General features: G+C 40.3%; 1 protein-coding gene across 4 annotated transcripts in view; it reads left to right on the top strand.

Annotated features, from left to right (window-relative positions):
• The window catches only part of LOC144031591 (gamma-aminobutyric acid receptor subunit alpha-2-like), a 103,253-nt gene that overhangs the window by 36,378 nt on the left and 45,149 nt on the right, over positions 1-21,726 (top strand). For 3 of the 4 annotated variants that reach the window (XM_077538884.1, XM_077538883.1, XM_077538886.1), the window contains 3 exons: positions 1,243-1,463; positions 10,418-10,500; positions 10,869-11,012. In XM_077538884.1, coding sequence (XP_077395010.1) covers positions 1,243-1,463; positions 10,418-10,500; positions 10,869-11,012 — 448 coding nt within the window. The remainder of the gene's footprint in view (positions 1-1,242; positions 1,464-10,417; positions 10,501-10,868; positions 11,013-21,726) is intronic. The other variant, XM_077538885.1, reaches the window with a different exon arrangement.

The raw sequence follows: 21,726 nt of genomic DNA on the forward strand, positions 1-21,726 counted from the left end.
TTTTATGCTGCATTCTCACCAAATCCGAAAAGGCGATCTGGAACGCTTCCTTCGAGAGTTTTTTGGAATGATGGAATGATGAAACAATATGGGCTCCAGTAAAATGCATTCAGAACTAGGTGTTCTGGTGTAGCTAAAAAAAAAAAAAAAACATCCAATGAAGTCAGAACCTCAATTGCCAACATAGCCCCTCTCCCACTGAGTTACGAACATTGCCAAATGCTGCGAGTGTTGAATTCGCAAAATATGAGGTTGTCGCCCCTGTCATTTTGCAACATATCTACGACGTGTTTGCAATGTAAAGCGACATTTGGGACAATGCACGAATTAACCTAAAATTTAAGTCAAATTGACCCACACAGCAGATTAAAATGATTACTTTTCGTTTCCTTTTTATTAGAAGATTGCACATTTTTGTCCAATCACTCGTCGCTGTGATGCGTTTGCATGCAAGCAACACGGCCCTGTTCATTCAGTGTGGATAAAAAAATGAGTATGGCGCCGTCAAGCATTACCATAATTTAGATATCACTCCACCTCAGGTTTCATCTTCTTTCTTTGAGAAAGAAAGGGGAAAAAAAGACATTAAATTGCAGAAATGACTGTAACGCGACAGCCAACTATCGTTCCGTGCATTACGGTGGCATGAATGACAACCGTGAAAACTGATTGTCCCCAAAATTTATGAGTACATGTATTAATGAGTTTGAAGAAAGTATAAAATATGTTCAACACGTCTTGAAGCTACCCTTTTGTTTTTCAGTTTTCAAATATTGTGATTTCAATGTGTGTGCTACTTCAAACAGATCCGTGCTCTCCGAACAGCGCGCGCTCCACCTCAACACAAGCGCTCTCTCACCGTAGTATATGGCCGTCAGAGTGAAATTATGAATGGGACCTCGGAAAGAAGTCGGCAGAGACATTTATGACAAATTACAATGAATTACAATGGCATTACTAGCAAATGTGCATGTTGGCGAAACAATGATTTCGCAAAGATGTTCAAAATTTACTGCCAACAATGGCGACAGATACGAATAAATAAGAAAATAACTCCGAACCCTTTGTCGAACTCTGGAGAAGCGCAACTTTTGTAACTCAGTGGGAGAGGGGCTTTAAAAAACTCACGATGAAGCTATTATAAGACGTTTTGTGTTCAATGTACTGTGCTTAAAGTTGTGATATTTTGAATTGCTATTTTGGATCTCTTTTAATAGTCTACTCCATTTTTTTTTCTTTCAGGAGTACACTGTAGATGTTTTCTTCCGTCAGAGTTGGAAAGACGAGCGATTAAAGTTTCATGGTCCAATGAACATTCTGCCCCTCAACAACTTGATGGCCAGTAAGATCTGGACCCCTGATACCTTCTTTCACAATGGCAAGAAGTCGGTGGCACATAACATGACAATGCCCAACAAACTTCTGAGGATTATGGAGGATGGAACACTGTTGTATACTATGAGGTGACTTGTTAGCACTTTCAATGTAATTATGAAATACTGTAGTTTAAAATGCAAATCTCTAGAAGGCTAAATTAAACGTGTATTTAAGGTTGTTTGGGATAATAGCAGATGGTTGGATTTGTAAGGTCATGCTGAATACAAGGATCCCTTTTTTTCCTAGACAGTCGCCCGTGCGCTCATCGTAAAAATGGCCACTTCATTTTTTTTGCCGGGGCAAGTCTAGTTTTGCACATTCTGGAATTTGGTAGACACGCTACACCTGGCTGGGTGTTCTGACGGACGCAGCTGCCGCTCCCCCGGCGTATCTCTGTAAGGTGTGGTGTGGATCCCAGAAGCGCGGACACACGATTCAGACTTTACACTATTTGTTGTACACAAGCACACTAATAATACAAAAATACAGTAGTCTAACCAAACCGAAAACATATCAAGTAAGAACAAAAAACGCAAGCCAAGGCGCGGAAGTAACAATAACAAAAAGAGCTTGCAAAAGGCAAGAAGTATAACTTAAAGTGCTTACACAAAAAACTAGTAAGAATCAGAGAACAATAACAATACCAACCGGCAGGCGAAATTGAGAATCCAAAGAACGAGGCGAGAGTCAAAAACACGAAGTCGTAACTAACTTGGGCGAAAGTGGCTTGCAAGAGATTTAGTCCGACAACCACAAGCCACAATGACCACCTCTATATAGCTTGGCTAATCAGGACAAATGAGGTACAGGTGTGGCCATCAAGCCAGGTGCTCACAGAGGTCAGGCAGCTGAAATCACAAAACAATCACTGAACAGCACAGCCTGCAAAACACACAGCCCCCCTTAACCGACGCCCCTTGGCGGCCGACCTGGCTTATCAGGGAAGGCAGAGTGGAAGTCACGAATCAGGGACGGATTGAGAATCCAGGAGCTGGGGACCCATTGGCGTTCCTCCGGCCCGTAGCGCTCCCAGTCGACCAGGTACTGCAAACCTCGGCCCCGGCGCCTGGAATCCAAAATGGCTCTCACCGAGTAGACGGGATCACCGTCAATGATACGAGGAGGAGGCGGAGGCACGGCCGGAGGATTCAGGGGACTGGTGGCAACAGGCTTCAACAGGGAGACATGGAAGACGGGATGAACCTTGAGGGACTGCGGGAGCTTGAGCCTGACGGAGACTGGGTTGACCAGGGCCTCAATTTCAAATGGTCCAATGAATCGCGGGTCCAGTTTCTTGGATCCCCCTGCCAAGTGCATGTCCCGGGTAGACAGCCAAACCTGCTGTCCAGGCTGATAGCCAGGAGGAGGTTAGACGGCGGCGGTTAGCAATCTCCTGATTTCTGGCGGCAGTTGGGGAAAGGGCTGCTCGAGTCTCTTTCCATATCCTCTGAGCCCGTCTGAGGTGATGCTGCACTGACGGAAGGGCTACCTCTTGTTCCTGGGATGGGAATAAGGGAGGCTGAAACACATAAGCAGCCATGAAAGGAGAGCGACCTGTAGCGGAGGACTCAAGGGAGTTGTGGGCATACTCAACCCAAGGTAAGTGCATGGACCATGTAGTTGGTTGGCTCTGGCAGACGCAGCGCAGGGCAGCCTCCAAGTCCTGGTTCACCCTTTCCGACTGTCCATTAGTCTGTGGGTGGTAGCCTGATGACAGACTGGCCGTAGCTCCCATGGCTTTGCAGAACTTTTTCCATACCTTGGAAACGAACTGGGGACCTCGGTCAGAAACAATGTCCTGTGGTATTCCATGAAGATGGAAAACGTGGCGAATCAGCAGGTTTGCAGTTCCCAAGGCAGAGGGCAACTTAGGCATGGCGATGAAGTGAGTCATCTTGGAAAACCGGTCCACAATCGTCAGTATGACCATATTTCCACGAGAGGCAGGAAGGCCAGTAACAAAGTCCATGGAGATGTGAGACCATGGCCTAGGCGGAATAGGTAGCGGTCCCAACTCCCCAGCAGGAGGATGATGGGATGCCTTGCTGCTGGCGCAAGTGGTACAGGCCTTGACAAATTTTGCTATGTCACGCCGCATAGTGGGCCACCAAAACTTCTGTGACAGGAAGACCATAGTTCGTCGGATTCCCGGGTGGCAGGCAACCCGGGAAGTATGTCCCCACTGCAGGACCTCTGACCGCAGGGATTCAGGCACGAACAGTCTTTCTTGGGGGCAATTTGCCGGAACAGAGGACTGGGCATTCCGAACTCTTTGCTCAATCTCCCACTGTAAGGCTCCAATTATGCGGTGGCTGGGAACAATAGACTCCTTCTTGGCCCCCTCCTCGGACTGTTCATACAGGCGAGACTGCTTAGTATTGGCAGATCCACTGCGATAAGTTAAAACGTAATCATAACGTGCAAGGATTAACGCCCAGCGGGCCTGTCGGGAGTTCAACCTCTTTGCCGATCGTATGTAGGCCAAGTTCTTGTGATCCGTATACACCGTGAATGGTTCCCTGGCTCCCTGCAGCCAGTGCCTCCACTCCTGCAAGGCCAAAACTATGGCCAATAGTTCACGGTTACCAACATCATCGTTTCTTTCGGCCGAGCTTAAACGGCGAGAAAAGAAGGCACAGGGATGAAGCTTCTGGTCGGCTGGGCAGCGCTGAGACAAGACGGCCCCCACTCCAGATTCCGATGTATCCACCTCAACAACAAAAGGCATGTTCGTGTCAGGGTGACGCAAAACAGGAGCCTCAGTAAATACACGTTTCAAGTTAGCAAAGGCGGCATTCGCCTCCGGCGTCCACTTAAACATAACACGGGTTGAGGTTAAGCGGGTAAGAGGCGCGGCCTTCTGGCTATAATTACGGATAAACCGTTGATAAAAATTGGCAAACCCCAAAAAGCGCTGTAATTGTTTACGGGTATTGGGGACTGGCCAGTCTTCCACCGCTCGGATCTTAGCAAGGTCTGGCCGAAGCTGTCCCTTTTCGACCACAAAACCCAAAAATTGTACAGAAGTCGAGTGAAATTCGCACTTCTGTGCTTTTACGTAAAGACGGTTTTCGAATAGGCGCTGAAGAACCAGGCGGACATGGTGGCGATGCTCCTCTAAATTACGAGAAAAAATCAAAATGTCATCGAGATACACAAAATAAAACTGATTCAACATATCCCGCAACACGTCATTTATAAGTCTCTGGAACACGGCTGGGGCGTTTGTCAGGGCAAACGGCATCACCAAATACTCAAAATGGCCGAGGGGGGTTTTAAACGCAGTCTTCCACTCATCTCCTTCCCTAATCCTTACTAAATGATACGCACTGCGGAGGTCCAATTTAGTAAACACTGCAGCCGATTGCAGGGGTGCAAACGCGGAATACACAAGCGGAAGTGGGTACTTATCCCTTACAGTAATTTCGTTCAAACGGCGATAATCAACACAAGGAAGTCTTATCCTTTTTGTCGATGAAAAAGAATCCCGCCCCCACCGGGGACGAAGATGGCTGGATCAGCCCAGTCGCGAGTGACGTAGAAATATATGTATGTAATGCCTCTTGTTCTAGATGAGACACAGGGTACAATCTAGAATTGGGGAGCGGAGCACCAAGTTAATTTCACAATCATATGGACGATGGGGGGGCAGTGATTGAGCTCGATCTTTACTAAATACCTTCTTGAGGTCATGATATTCGGGTGGCACCCCAACCAGATCTATAACTTCTGGCTTGTTCTCGACTGCAGGCGGGCGATAGGTTTCGGCTGATGTTAAACAATGTGTATGACAGAATACACTCCAATTTTCTAGGGCAGGAATATTCCAGTTAATATCTGGATTATGCATCTTTAGCCAGGGTAACCCTAATACCACAGGAGCAGAGCTAGACGGCATGATCAAAAACCGGCGGGACTCCCTATGATTCCCGGATAACTTAAGATGAAGTGGGGCTGTTGCCCGAGATACTTTCGCCAGGAGACGTCCGTTCAAATCTAGAATCTTTCGGGATTTACAAAGTGTATATATCTGACATTTCAAATAGGAAACTAATTCAGGATCCATAAAGCAGTCGTCAGCTCCAGAATCGATCAACACCTTGACATTAGCAAGATTACCGAAACCCGAAAGTTCGCCACATAATTCCAGTCTCTGGACTCCTGGGTCAGAACTTAGGTCGATTGTACCGGCACTGTCCTCGAGGTACTCGCACTGTGACTCCCGATGACCCTCCGTTGCGGCTCCTCCCAGCGGCCGTTGCCCTCTCAGGACCGTTGGGCACCCGGCATGTCGTGACTGTAGAGCCTGGCAGACTGCCACACAGTGTCCAGCCTGGCCACAGTAGAAGCATGGGCCAGATTGAGAGCGACAAAGCCGTTCCGCTGGAGTGAGCCTGCCACCACATAGTTGCATCGGCTCCTTGCCAGGAGCAGAGTCTCCTCCGGTGGCCTCCCGCACCGGAACAGCAAGTCCTGGGATTTCCCCGGTTGGGAGTGGTGGGAGCTGAGGACCATGCTCTCGTTCCCGTCGCCGTTCTCGTATCCGATTGTCCAAACGAATAGATAATCCAATAAGCTCCTCCAAACTACCCGAATCGTCTCGTACTGCGAGTTCATCCTTAATCTAGGGGCTCAGACTCCGGCGAAAAATGCAACACAGTGCGGCTTCATTGAAACCACACTCAGCGGCCAGAATGCGGAACTGTATTGAATAACCGGCTACAGATAATCGTCCTTGATTTTAATCCAGTATCCTCCCTCCAGCCTCCTTGCCTCTAACAGGGTGATCAAAAACTCGGCGAAACTCAGCAAGAAAGGCCGGAAGAGAGGTCCGCAATTCTGGCCTTGAGTTGCTAACCGCAATTGCCCAAGCTGCTGCCTTATCAGTTAATAAACTCATGATAAAGGCAATTCTACTACTATCCTGGTAATAAGTAAATGGCTGTTGATAAAAAATAAGCGAACAGTGATGTAAAAACTGGTCACACATACCGGGCTCTCCATCATAACGGGACAGGTGTGGCAAACGAGGTTCCCGGAAATGGTGTGCTTCCGCAATCGCAACGCCTGGAGCGGCCGATCCAGGTGGGAGAGGGGGACCAGCGAGTTCACCCCTAGAACCGACATGAGTCGGCAAAACTTCAAATCGAGACCTTAATTCATTAACTGTTTCTCTGAGCTCAGTCAAGGACTGCTCGTGGCACCCCACTGTTCGTCCTTGGCTGACCAAAGTAAACATGACCTGTCTCGGGTCCGCGGGATCCATGGTCGGACTAAATCTGTAAGGTGTGGTGTGGATCCCAGAAGCGCGGACACACGATTCAGACTTTACACTATTTATTGTACACAAGCACACCAATAATACAAAAATACAGTAGTCTAACCAAACCGAAAACATATCAAGTAACAACAAAAAAACGCATGCCAAGATGCGGAAGTAACAATAACAAAAAGAGCTTGCAAAAGGCAAGAAGTAGAACTTAAAGTGCTTACACAAAAAAACTAGTAGGAACCAGAGAACAATAACAATACCAACCGGCAGGCGAAATCGAGAATCCAAAGAACGAGGCGAGAGTCAAAAACACGAAGTCGTAACTAACTTGGGCGAAAGTGGCTTGCAAGAGATTTAGTCCAACAACCACAAGCCACAATGACCAGCTCTATATAGCTTGGCTAATCAGGAGCAATGAGGTACAGGTGTGGCCATCAAGCCAGGTGCTCACAGAGGTCAGGCAGCTGAAATCACAAAACAATCACTGAACAGCACAGCCTGCAAAACACACAGCATGACATTCTCGCTATTTGGTGACAAAAAGTAGACCAAATTTTAGATTCGCAAAAAGCATGTCTAAGTAGTGGCACAGGTGGGAACCACGTGTGCCTGTGGGGCCATTTTGATGGTCCCCATTAGTCCACACCCCTTTTTGAGGGTCAAGATTTGGTTTTAGTGTTTAGGTTTGAATTGGGTTTTAGTTGGGGTTAGGATAAAGTGTAAGATTAGGCAATCTGTTGTGACGGGTAAGGAGCTATGAAATGCTTGATGTCAATGAGATGACATCGCCAGTGCAAGCCGTTGAAGCAACAGGGCAGCCATCTTACTCCTCCCATCTCGCGAGCAGACTACTGTTTAAACTACTTTGAAGACCCCTTTTCTTTTATCGCTCAGTTGTTAGACCACTGTTGTTTCTCCTAAGTACTTTCTCAAATGTTCTCTAATTTTGATACTGTAAATGTAAAGGATCGTATACTGAGAAAGGTTTCTTGGGAGGAGTAATATGGCGGCCTCGCTGCTTCAAATCAGTGGTTCGTGGTTCTTCTTCTTCGCTGATTCTTCTTCTACGCTTTCTGTTACGCTTTCTGTTAACTCCCTGTGGCAGTGCAACACCACCACTCCAGACTTGGCAGATATATTACAGCCGTTAAGCGTCCGAGGCGTCTTCTTTTGGTCTCTCAATGTCTTGAGACTAGGGTTGCCAACTTTCTCATCCCGAAATAAGGGACAGGTGCACGTTACGGTGTCATGGTGATGTGAGCATGATGTGTGAAATCAGTGTATATTCTGATTAGATTAGAAATGCACAAAGTTTGTACATTACCTTTAATCCTTACTGCAGGCCATCATTATGTAACCTCATACTAAACCTCAAAGAAACCACAATTTGTCTCTTTCCTACAAAAAAAACAAGTGCAAAAAAAATAAAATGCAAAAGATGAGCATGACTCACCAAATTTACTTTTTCCATGGACTTGTTGTAACTATAAGCTTGAGTTGAGTTGAGTTGAGTTGAGTTGAGTTGAGTAACAGCACAGTCTTTTCTTTCTTACAGGTTTATCCATTCTCTCTTCCTAACCGACCGGACAACACTACACATTATTATTATTAGGGGTGTGAATTGCCGAGTACCTGACGATTCGATCCGTATCACGGTTCATAGGTCACGATTTGGTTCGATACCGATTAATCCCGATATGAATTTACAAGTCGATTGTTACGATGTTTTTTACTCAATTTAGAAAATACCATTCAGTAAACTTGTACATGTGCACTGTAAGATTTGTATGAAAATTTATTATTTATTGATCTCAAACTTCAGTGTTACAACTGTGAGCCACTGTATTTAACAAACAGGTTCTAACCTTTTTCATGTTAGAACAGCATTGAAATAAAATAGTAAGGCTTAATGTTCCATTAATATAACATTCCATGCTGAAGGTGTGAAAGTTAAACGTTTTGTTGAAGATTTTTTCATCAAAAATGGATGTTAAAAAATCGATTCGGCTGCCTATTGAATCGATTCAAGAATTGCGTGCTGTAGTATCACGATATATTGCCGAATCGATTTTTTTTTAACACCCCTAATTATTATTGTTATTTTCTAGCCACTTGTGCAATATAAACCGCTACAACGAATGCACGTGACGATGCCTGATGCCTGTGATTGGCTGACAGGTGACCTAATTCGTGACATTGCCGTTTGGCTGATCTAGGACTTGTAGAGTGCGGTTTGCTCTGTTAAGCCCTGATTGCGAAACTTGCTAGCAAGCTAAATTCTCGCAGAATTTGTTTGTAAATAGTACGAGAATATATCTTGTATTGCTCCCGCTGATACATTCGCAGCCGACGTATTAAGGTCGGCATTTAGAGTGTAGGTGACATAAAGCTCTGACGAAACTAGGAAGTGCCTCTCTCGCTCTCTAGTTGCCTCTCTTACCTTGCAAGATCTCCACATAACGTCACACCCAGCAACTCATTTTATTGGCTACGAGCAACTTCCTTGTCACTTGTCAACCTACGGGAGCAGCCGTGGTCCAAAAATGGCAAAGATGCCGTTTGCTGCATTTCGTGTAAGAATTGAGAATTATTTTACGGGACTTTAGAGGTCCTGTACGGGACATAAAAATTTAGCCAAAAATACGGGGCGTCCCGGCTAATGCGGGACAGTTGGCAACCCTACTTGAGATGGTTCTGTCTGTACAAAATTTGTTTGAGGAACGACGCCGGCTTTGCTTCCATGTAAACAGGGCCTGAGTTTTTGCTTTGGTTTAGTTGGATTTTTTTCCTTTAGTTTCACTTTGTCAATGTCTCGTCAGGTTTTATCATGTCCACCTGTGCTTGTCATCCTGGTCTCTTGTGTTAACCAATCAGCTCCCTCAGCCACGTGTGCCTTGTCCTGTGTCTCTTGTTAGTATGTGTATTTAGTTCCCTGCTTTCTTTCAGTCCTTGTCGGTCATCGTCTATGTCTAGTCTCATCATGTCCTTGCCACTCTTGTTCCTTTGTGGTCTTTTAATTACCCGTTCGCATTTGCACAACTTGCATTTTGTGCAATTCTGAGGGTAATGAAAACGTCACAGGTGCAGTTCACTACTTCAAGAGGAGATCTTGCAATTTACCTGTATAGATGCACATTGCATGCGCCAATCTAATGCATGCACATAACCCAGTGAGTCAATTTATGTTTCCACAATTTAAGGGACTGTGTGCGCTTCAAACGCCCTGATTTCAATAGGAATGAAGGGAGCCGCTTCAATTGGCTGGCGTAGGCTGCATTCCCTACCACAATGGTGCGCATCGACTCAACACTCCCAATTCTATCTATGCTAGTCAACCAAAATACCGAAAGAATGAAAACTCATCCCATGCGCACTGTTAGGATGCGCTTTGCGCTAGACTTGAAAATGAAAATAAGAGCCCATGAACTGTGAAAATGCAATTTTAGACCTGATGAGAAGACACCATAGAGGACACCCTTACAAGTGATTCCCACCTGATATAAACATGAAGGGCACAGAAATACTACACTTCAAATTTACACATAATGTAACACTTTTCAGCAAAATGTCATGCAGTTTTATATCGCATCAACTGCAGCTAAACCAAAACAGACAATTGTTAAATAAATGTCAACAGTGGGAGTAACGTGGGAGAGAAGCGCACCTGAAATTCCATTAAGTGCGCTCCATAGTTCAGTAAATCATCCCGACCCGCACACCCCTGTTGTTACCTTTGCACCACAGCAACGCCTAATCTTTTATTCCCAGGCTAACAGTTCAAGCTGAGTGCCCCATGCACCTGGAAGACTTTCCCATGGACTCTCACTCATGTCCTCTCAAGTTTGGCAGCTGTAAGTGTGACAGAGCGTATTCATTCATATTTTATTTGCCTAATACCACTTATGATCTACTGTTGATTTTAATTAATTGAACTGTTATTGATAGTTGCAAATTGATCAAATGCTCAAATTTTAGACCTCAGCCATTATGATGCCTTTTCAACATCACCTATCCAAAACCAGTCCATGTTTTTAAAACAATAGGACACAATATGCCATGGGCCTTGCAAAATCAGTCAAAATCCAGTAAAACTGCGAAAATGTCCTGGGAGTGAATGAGTTAAAGTACTGGCAGGTATTCTGTCAACGTCTCAAATGACTTGACTTGAGTTGAAAAGATATGAGGGGTTTGTGACAATCTATGTTTCCCTCTGCTTCAGACGCCTACACAAAATCTGAAGTTACTTACATTTGGACTCGAAATGCCTCCCAGTCTGTAGATGTGGCAGCTGATGGATCAAGACTCAATCAGTATGACTTGGTGGGCCAAACTGTGGGAAAGGAGACAATTCAGTCCAGTACTGGTAATGATTAACACTTTTGTTGTATTTTTTATCATTCCATTTTCTGACGTTTATCCTACCTGACTAGGTGTTAAGGTGGGGAAACACTCTTCACACATTCACAGCTATGGAGAGTTTGCAGGGGACTCAGAGTTTCCCTCCTCCATCTTATCTGAATCAGCTCACCAGAAGCCTCATCTGCAGAAGCCTGATAATGGCTCAGATTGATTATGCTGTGTTGGAGGAGGGAGACATGGGGAAACAGGCTGGATAAGGGGCTCTCGAGGACCAGACTTGGAGACCCCTGATTTAGAATATTTCATTAATTTAACATATAGGAAGAAACCAGCACAAGGCTAAAATGCTATCTCTGCATTGAAAGGTCTCATCTAAAATTCAAATCTTTAACTGGTTGTCAAAACCACGTCCCAAACACAGTTTCAAAAGAAGTTTGGCTGCACACATTGTTCTTTCTGTACTGCAGTTTGAAGCATACATACATTAGATTACAGCAGTGCTTCTCAATTATTTTCTGTCATGCCCCCCCCCTCCCAGGAAGAAGAAAACATCTCACGCATTACCATAACCCCCCCCCCCCCCACACACACACACACACACACTCACACACACACACACCTCGCGACTATAAATAGTATCATATGTCTATAAAATTGTTATAAGTACACCTCTGCATAACACTGTTTCCTTATTAAAGTAAGAGAATAAAAAAGAAAGAAATATGGACCAACAAAGAATAGCTTTTTGCTTGTTCATGAGCTAGCTTATAAGCAAACTTAGCTTGTAGCAGACGTATGTGACGTCATGTACGTTGAGATCATGTCTCTGATCAACTGCTGAAAGGAAACTGATTCTGTCCTCTTTCATCTGTAACTGCTTCAAACATCAGAGTATGTACGAATGGAAGAATGTTTATTTGTTGTGATTGTATTGTATTGCTGTTAATGTTTTATGTTATGTTATGTTTGTTTTTTGTGTTTCTGTAAAGCGCTTTGTGACAGCTCAGGCTGTTTGAAAGCGCTATGTAAACTTGAGTTGAGTTGAGTCATTAACTAACAGAAAAGATTTAAAGTGCATTTGAAATTCAAAAATAAAATTAAATCCTTAAACTATAAACATTTTTTGACTGACCATGTCAAACCATATGATACTGAAAATAAAATTACATAAAATCAAATAATAATGCATTCAAACTGATCACCAACATTAACTTAGGAGCATAATATATATATATATATATATATATATATATATATATATATATATATATATATATATATATATACATACATATATATATATATATATATATATATATATATATATATATATATATATATATATATATATATATACATACATATATATAAAAAACCTTTAACCTGCAAAACAAAAACTTAAACCTGCAAAACAAAAATATCTAAAATAATTTGTGCTATTTTTTTTTAATCAAAGATGTCTGGATTAATGGTTACAATGAGCACGTTTTGCAAATGCACAGCTTTTCGAAGCGGGGTTTGAAGCAGGACACAGCAACTCTCAGCTCCTGCTCAATGAGTAGCTGGGACCTGTATTTGCTTTTCAGAGCAGCAACAGCAGAAAAGCCAGTCTCACACAAGTAAGAAGTTGCAAATGGAAGACGAATGTGCACAGCTCTTTGTCCTAAGAGTGGATATTGCTTCTCCACGTTCAGCCAGAATTCACTCAGTGGCTGGGATGGAAACTTAGTCTCAATGTGGAATCAGATGTGATGTCTATGAACTGCTCCTCCTCTGCAGAGCTGAAACCAGTTGGAGCTGGTGCATTAAACGGATCTCTCAACCAGTCATACTGGGAACTGTTTTCAGGGAAGTACTTTGTAAAGAATCCCATCAGTGATGAAATATGCTGCTTAAAATATGGAATCACTCAGGTGGCATTATAGTCAGTAGTGTCAACAAATCCTTGTAGGTTCTGTCAACTTCCGCTTACCCGCAGGACCTAAATCGGGAAATATGTCCTGATCGACTCTCCAATCAAAGGGTTAGAAATTCCCCTTTTCCCTCACCGGCTCAGCGTGAGGAGACGGGAATTAGTTAAGCCGAGATATCAAAGTGGATTCACCTAGGTTTGTTCACTGTCTTCTTATCATGAGGCCAATCCGTTTTCATCCACCTATCAATCCTGAGTGAATAACCACACAGAGCCCAGGAATAATAGTCTGAACACCTCACTTAAATTGGCAGCTCCACTTTTCTGAGTTGTTTGCATTTGTTATTGACCTAGTCATTTAATAATCCTTGTGAGGATCATACGGATTTGTTTCATATCAAGCAGGAGTATTTGACTTTATTAATACAAATGGTGACACTGGTTGGATGTTATTCGAGTGCACTTACCTTTTTCCGGACGTCCGTTGCTGTTGTGTCCGTCTCGAAGGAAAATAATGCGGTCTTATAAAACGACCTTGGACTTATAAACTGTCCAAAAGGAATAAAATAAAAATGAAAAGAAGAAAAATTTAAATAATTAATTCACAATTGGTTTTTCAATTATTTTATTTGGTCTTATAAAATGACCTTGGACTTATAAAATGCCCAAAAGAAATAAAATAAAACTGAAAATAAACAAATAAAGTGTTAAATTCGAGATTTATCTTTCAATGGTCTTATAAAACGACCTTGGACTTATAAAATGTCCAAAAGGAATAAAATAAAACGAAAAATGAACAAATAAAATAATTAATTCAAAAATTGTCTTTCAATTATTTTATTTCCAATAATAATGTATAGATAAAATACAATTTTTCAGTATCTTTCATGAGCGCTCACCAGACGCGAGGCGCAGATGTAAATCAGGAAAATCACATATAAAAATAAAATTAATAAGGGATCAAATGAAATAGGAAAAAGAAATCAAACATGATATTTAAACCTTTTATAAGAGCTTTCTAAGATTGATCATTTCTCAAAAGAGCTCAAGACCTGATTTAAAATAAGATGTTTTTGGCTAAAAATAATTTGAAGATATGGGAGTGGTTAAATGGTTCTTACCCTACACGCGATTAATCTTTCATACCTTCCTCTTAAACACCTTATTAATAAAAGTTTTGTACTTTACCCAATCTGTGAAGAATGATCCATTCACGGCTAAAAGTCAAAGTCCCTTCGTGAAAAACCCAAGTCCCACGAAGCCGCGAAACCTTCTTCAGGAACACACTCCATCCAGATCACATCGCAGGGTGACGAAGAGAGAGCCTAGATCCAGTTTTCCTTTTTTTTTTCCTTTTATTATTTTTTTTGAACATATAAACAGATGAACAGCAGAGATAAAACAAAAAACAACAACAATCAAAAGAGAAGAAAATCCCAATAACATAATCATTCAATTAATCATAACTTACATGTTCAAAAGGGAGTAGGAAGAAGTTAAAAACTTATCTAGTCCTACCCCTTTTACTAAATATATTTAAACTTATTTCATTATTAATACAATTTTAATTTACTAATTATTAAAAAATTATAATAAAATAATAAATGATATATATAACCCAAGTTATATATATATATACACAAGTGCACTTAACATATTCACATTTACCAAAAACATATATACATAAATTTACTAAACATATACCATAATACCTATCTAGATCATTTACACATACTCACATGTACATTTTTCATATACTGGTCTGACATAGATAATTTTTTTGAACTTTACTTTTAAACATTTTTTTAAACTCCAGCATTGAATCACAATTTTTCAGAGCAATTTCCAAATGATTCCACAGATCAACACCTTTTACAGATACACACCTTTGCTTAATATTTGTTCTTGTTTTGGGTTTTTTGTACACCCTTGTACCCCTTATATCATAAGGACTGTGTCTAATTTCAAATAACTTCTGAGTACTGTGGCAGAGTAAATTGTTATAAACTTTATACATTATTTGTGCTATTTTAAAATCCACCAAGTCATAAAATTTCATTGCATTTAATTTAATAAATAGTGGATGTGTTGGCTCTGTATACTTTGATCCATTAATAATTCTTATAGCTTTCTTTTGCAATTTGAAAACGGTGTTAGTATTTGTTTTATATGCCATTCCCCATAATTCCACACAATAGGTCAAATATGGTAATAATAATGAACTATATAATATATATAATGATTTCATGTTTAAAACATCCTTACTTTTATAGAGTATCCCTATGATTTTTGACATTTTCTTTTTAACAGTTTCTATGTGTGGCTTCCAACATAATTTATCATCGATAATAATTCCAAGGAATTTATTTTCATTCACCCTTTCTATTTCAATTGAATTCACCATAATTTTGACTTGATGAGTGATTTGTCTCGTGCCAAAAACTATGAACTTGGTTTTATTTAAATTCAATGATAATTTATTTACATCAAACCATTTTTTTAATATATTCATTTCATACTCCACAGTAGTCAGAAGCTGCTTCAGGTTTTCTCCTGAACAATAGAAAGTTGTATCATCAGCAAATAAGACACTTTTCAATGTTTTTGAGACACAGCAAATATCGTTTATATACAGTATAAATAATTTAGGGCCGAGCACAGACCCTTGGGGAACTCCATGAGTGATCTTCATGTGTTCTGATTGTACATTATTAAACTGCACATACTGATATCTATTTTCCAAATAACTTTTCATCCACTTATAAGCTAAACCTCTTATTCCATATTTCTTTAATTTATTCATTAATCTAGAATGATCTATAGTATCAAAAGCTTTTTTTAAATCCATAAAAATCCCAACAGTAAATTTTTTATTATCTATTTCGGTAGATATTGCTTCTACAAGCTCCATGACTGCCATTGAGGTGGTCCGTTTTTCTCTAAACCCGTATTGGGTTTCACTTAAGAGCTTATGTTTCTCAATAAAATTATCCAATCTATATGAAAATAATTTTTCTAGAATATTTGAGAACTGTGGCAACAATGATATTGGTCTGTAGTTATTAAACGTGTGTCTTTCTCCACTTTTATGAACAGGAATGACTTTGGCTATCTTCATTTTTGATGGAAATATACCAGTTTTAAATGATAAATTACAAATATATGTAAAAGGTTGTACAATATATTCTATAATACTTTTTACTAATGTCATATCAATGTTAAGACAGTCAGTAGACTTTTTATTTTTTAATGTTTTCACAACATTTAATACTTCTATATCATTAACATCATTAAGAAACATTGTGGATGAATTATTTACAATGTTCTTATCTATTTCACGTTTGTTTCTTGGCTCTGGGATTTTGTTTGCCAAATTGCTGCCCACGTTAACTAAATATTCATTAAAATTATTAGCTATGTCAGAAATTTCATCAATTACCATATCGTTATCTTTTATAAAATATTGTGGAAAATTTGTTTTTTTAGAACTTTTTTTAATTACATGATTTAGTGTTTTCCATATTTCTTGTGTATTACTTTTATTCTGTTCTAATAATTCATAGTAATAATCTTTCTTTCTTATTCGAATAATATTTGCTAATTTATTTTTATAGATCTTGTACTTTGTTTCAGCTTCCACAGTTCTCAATTTAATAAATCTTCTATATAAATTATTTTTCTTTTTACATGCATTCTGTATCCCCTTCGTCATCCATGTCTTATTTGGACCTTTATACTTTCTTGTAATCTTAATTAATGGACAATGTTTATTATATAGAGAAATAATGGTTGACTGAAATTCACTATATGCAATATCAGGATCGTTATTTGAATAAACCTCAGACCAGTTGTGTTTCTCTAAATCCAACTTAAAGGCAGCCATGGAGCGTGTTGTTCTTGCTCTAGTTTCAAATGTGTAAGTAATCGGCTTCATTTTTTTATCAAAATAATCATAAAAAATTGCAAAAATCGGGAGGTGATCACTTATATCATTAATAAGGAGTCCACTTTCTATTTTAAGGTCAATTTTATTTGTGAATATATTATCAATTAGTGTAGCTGTATCGATTGTTATTCTACTAGGTTTTATAATAACAGGAAATAAACTATTACTATACATCATATTTATAAAATCAGTTGTTTTCTGATGTCCATTAGGATTTAATAAATCAATGTTAAAATCACCACACAATATTCGCAATTTTTTATCATTTGTATAACTAAGGATATCTGTTAACTTATCGTTAAATGTATCAAGACATGATCCTGGTGTCCTATATATACAACTTATAATTACGTTTGACATATTTTTTATATGAACTTCAATAGTTACACATTCCATTACATTATCCACAGTAGTAGTTAAATGTTCAATTTTACTACATTTGAAAACCTTATCAACATATATTGCAACTCCTCCTCCCCTTCTGTTTTCCCTATTCATTGTAAACAATTCATATCCTTCCATTTCTATATCGCTTATTTTCTCATTATCAAGCCATGTCTCTGATATGGCTATAATTTGGAATTTATTTATTTTACTCAAGCATTTTTTAATTTCTGTAAAGTTTTTATATAGACTTCTACTATTAAAATGTATGATTGAGAATGCACGAAAATCCTTACTTACATTTACATTGAATTGCTCATTAGTGTGGTACTCGCAGGCAAGGTCATAGTTGTTACTACATAAAAATTTATCTGGGTCAATGCCATTTTCTGGATCAGATGTCTTATGTTCCGTATAATCAAATATTTGTAATTTGATCCTCGTTGGGGAAGATATTTTATAACCTTTGGTCCGTGTTACTGGTTTCCTCAGTGTGAGTGTGTCCTTCCGCGTCTTGGGGGATTTCACATATCAATGCGCAAGGGGGACTTTTGCTCTCAGTACTTCCCCGCGCAGATGAGTCATAAACGCACAATGTTGGCTTAACCCTTGAGTAAACTCTCACAGGAAACTGGTCGCGCTCTGTGGTGTGCGTAGCTTAGCAATCAAAAGTGTCAAAGGTCTCGGCTCTATTCAGCAATCATGAACATTGAAATCAATAACATCATATATATATTAATGTTCTAAACCTAATTTAAGCTAGCATGAATAACATGTATATACTTGACATGTTAACCCCAAATTCTCTCAGGGAAACTTAACAGGTTAATTCTAGTTCTTGTTCCACATCATGCATGTCATTGTTGAGAGGACAATACATACAGGTAATCTTTTCACTCAATGCAGTTACAGCAATATTATCAGCGATTAAGACAGTATCATTTGTAAAGACAAGAAAAGAAAAGACAGCAAACTTCATAGTTGGCATCAATGTGCTGTAATCATTGATCCATAAATCAGGTTAACAATTGTCGAATATAGATTGTGTATATGTGTATTATTACTTAGTTCAGGATCCCATTTATTTACACTTAAATTGTATTTGGCCACTTCCTTATATGGGATGTCCGGGCTGTGCTGAGTAGGCGGCTTGGTTGTACAGGTTTGGCGGCATCTGGTGGTTGCTTTAGGGAGCTACACACAGAGGCCATTTGGTTTTGGTTTTCAGTCCTATAGACACCAATTGGTCTCGAACTAAGAATTGAGTCTAGTCCATTAATTTGTTATCTCATTTTACATGATATGGCGTTACATCTGACCCACTCAATTCGACAGTTCTCAAATGACGCAGTATTTCCTTCAAGTCGCCTGCCCCACATTGCAAGCTTTCGAGTGAAAGAGCTGATCTTGTCTGTGACCTGAGGGAGGTGTTGATCTTTCCCTTGAAGCTGTAGATTCAGTTAATTGAGCCTTTCAAATATGTCACTTAGGTATGCCAGTTTCATCACTAAACTTTCTTGCAACTTCATACTTGTGCTCCTGCTCCAAAAACATCTCTCTGAGTTCAAAAACTCGGGACAACACTTTTCCTCGTGACGGCCACCTTGTCTCACTGTGAAACAGCACAGCTTGATATTCAGCTCCCATCTCCTCACAGATGGCAGAGAAGACTTGCGTTGTTAGTGGTCTGGTCTTTATTAACTACACCTACAATGTCAGTCATAACCTCACTTAATTCTGAGGAAAGATACCTTGATGCCAGTGCTTCTCTGTGTATAACACAGTGTGTCCACCATTTGGTGAGGCCTTCTTGATGAGAGTCCGAAGTCCTTTTCTCTTCCCTGCCATGGTCTGTGCACCATCACTGCAAACACCAATGCAGTTCTCCCACTTTAGCCCATTCTCAGTCAGGAAGCAGTCTAGCATTTTGAAGAGCTCTTCAGCTGTGCCTCTGTCTCTGACATAATTACAAAAAAGTAGATCCTCACACAGGGAATTTGTTATGTCAAAACGTACATAAGCAATAAACGTACAGTCTTTGTCGCTGTCAGTTGCTTCATCAAATTGTAAGGCAAAATGTTTGTCTTTGAGTTTATCCACCAGCTGTTCTTTAAGATCGTCAGCAATGTTATTTGTACGTCTAGCAAAAGTGTCATTGGACAGAGGGATAGTTTTTATTTTTTTAGCACTTGCGTCAACCAGCATGACAGATACCATGTCTAATGCTGCTGCTATGGTGTGGGTTTTTTTGCACTTTGCAATTTGGTACGCCACCTTATATGATGCCAACAACGCTCGCTGGTTTACTGAAGTACCAGTCACAAAGCGGGATGATTGTAGGGATGTCACGATACGGCCAATATCGTGATATCGTGATATTAAAACTGCCACAATATCGTCGTCGTCATGTTCACAATATTTAAAAGGAACACATCTGTTAAAAAATTCATGTTGATTTCCATTTGTGCAGTTCTAGCACCCTCTAGTGGCTAGTTTACTAGTGCAATTTAATTTTCATGAGGGATGTTTTGGCCTTCTTTGTTTAAAATCTATGCTAATTGTCAGATGAAGGGGAACCTAATTTGCTTGTGAAGCGATCAATGTGTGCTTGCATTAGGAAGTAAGTGCCTCAATATCGTCATTAGAGGTTGTAGGCGGTTTACATGCATTGCTGTTATGTACAAAGCACAATATTGTGCTTTTTTTTTTAGTATGAGCTCTCTTTTGTACAATATTGTGATCTTTTTTAAATATCGCCAATGCCCCCCACAATATTGTGATAATTATCGTATCGTGACCTTCATATCGTGATAATATCGTATCATGATGTTTGGATATCGTTACATCCCTAGATGATTGTTGGCAATATTCGGCACATTTTCGCTGAAAAAACTCAAGCGGCTTACACCCCAATCCAGCGTGATTGGGGTGTAATGTCTTTAGTGACGCCTTAATTTATTTGGCTTCATGCTGTCCACTGCCAACATTTTTAGACACAGTAAGCACACAGGTCTTTCCTCGTCTCCCACCGTAGTCACTGTGAAGCCAAGCGCTACATACGCTTTGTCATATTTCCTCATTTTAGCTTTAGAAACACTTTCGTTTCTCTCTTCATATCCGTCTCTTTCCGCCTGTCTTCTCATCCCTGTTAAATATTTTTCCATGGTGTCACTTGAGGCACTTCGTGTCTGACTTTACACTCATACTCTGTGCTGTGTGCAAAGCGCACACGCTCAGTGCAAACAAAACCCCTACACCAGCTATGCACACTCTGCCAATGAGAGCCCCACTGCCCCCTAATGTAGTGGAGGTGCAATTGCACTTTATTCTAGGACAGTAAAATAAAAAAATTAAAAAAAGCATGTTCCCCAAGGTCAAACGCGCCCCCCTTGACGGAGCCTCGCGCCCCCACTATTTGAGAAGCACTGGATTACAGAAACTGACTCAGCACTGAGATTCCAGAGACAAAGTCCAATATGGGCGTGATTTACACGTTTCAGAAATGTTCATGTTTTACTAAATGACAAGTTTTCCATTATTTTTGAGTGCACGATGTGTGCCCATATTTACACAAATTATTTTGAGACTTAATTATGCTTAAAATGACCACGTGATTAAAAACAAGTTACAAATTAGGGCTGATTCTAATCGTGTTACAAATCTGTTATAAGTGGTATAATGCTAGTTTGGTCGCTATGTGCAATTGTGCATGTCTGATGTTGCCAAGGACTTAACTGTATATAAGGGAACTAACAGGTTTACATTTCTCAGCCAATTTTGGCCTGATGGGATTTTCTTTAATTTCATTGGTCAGGGTTTTGAAAAATGATGCAGACAAATGCGTAGCACTCACAGATAGAGCGTATAAGAGAAAATTTATAAATGCATTCTTATCAATGAAATGAGCATGTAGCGCTTCTTGCAGACTTATTGGTAAAACCATGCGCGACACATGGTGGCATTTTCACAGTAGAAACAGTAAATAACATGAAAACGCTGCAGGAAAATCAACATTTTCAAGTTCGATGGGTATAGCGGGTGGCAACGCAAGACGGCCGCCAGTGGCTTCACTTCTCGCTCAGGTGAAGAAGTGGCATTAGGCGTTTTTCCACCAACAAGCCCAGGAACTTTGAGTTCTGGGTAAAGGAAGTTCTTGGTTGTAAAAGTTCAGCAGGGAATTTAGAATTGTGTTTCCACAGCTTCACAGCTGTCTTCGAGTTCTCGGTAATTAATTCAAATGAGTTTGATTGAGCCCAGCTGATGTAAAAACAACGCCCCCAAATTTGACCAATCAGCCATGGCCATTGCAGCCCGCCAAAGTTCCTGCCTGGCTCAGCAAGACCCTGCTGCTGAGATCGTATTGGATGTCCCCTGGTAATTGTTGGTGGAAAAACTCGCAAACTGAATATTACCAAGGTAAACCCAAAAGTTCTCCAAAGGTTCCGGCGGTGGAAAAACGCCAATTGTGAGTCTATA

This window comes from Festucalex cinctus, chromosome 12, assembly GCF_051991245.1.
Source record: "Festucalex cinctus isolate MCC-2025b chromosome 12, RoL_Fcin_1.0, whole genome shotgun sequence".
Lineage (NCBI taxonomy): Eukaryota > Metazoa > Chordata > Actinopteri > Syngnathiformes > Syngnathidae > Festucalex > Festucalex cinctus.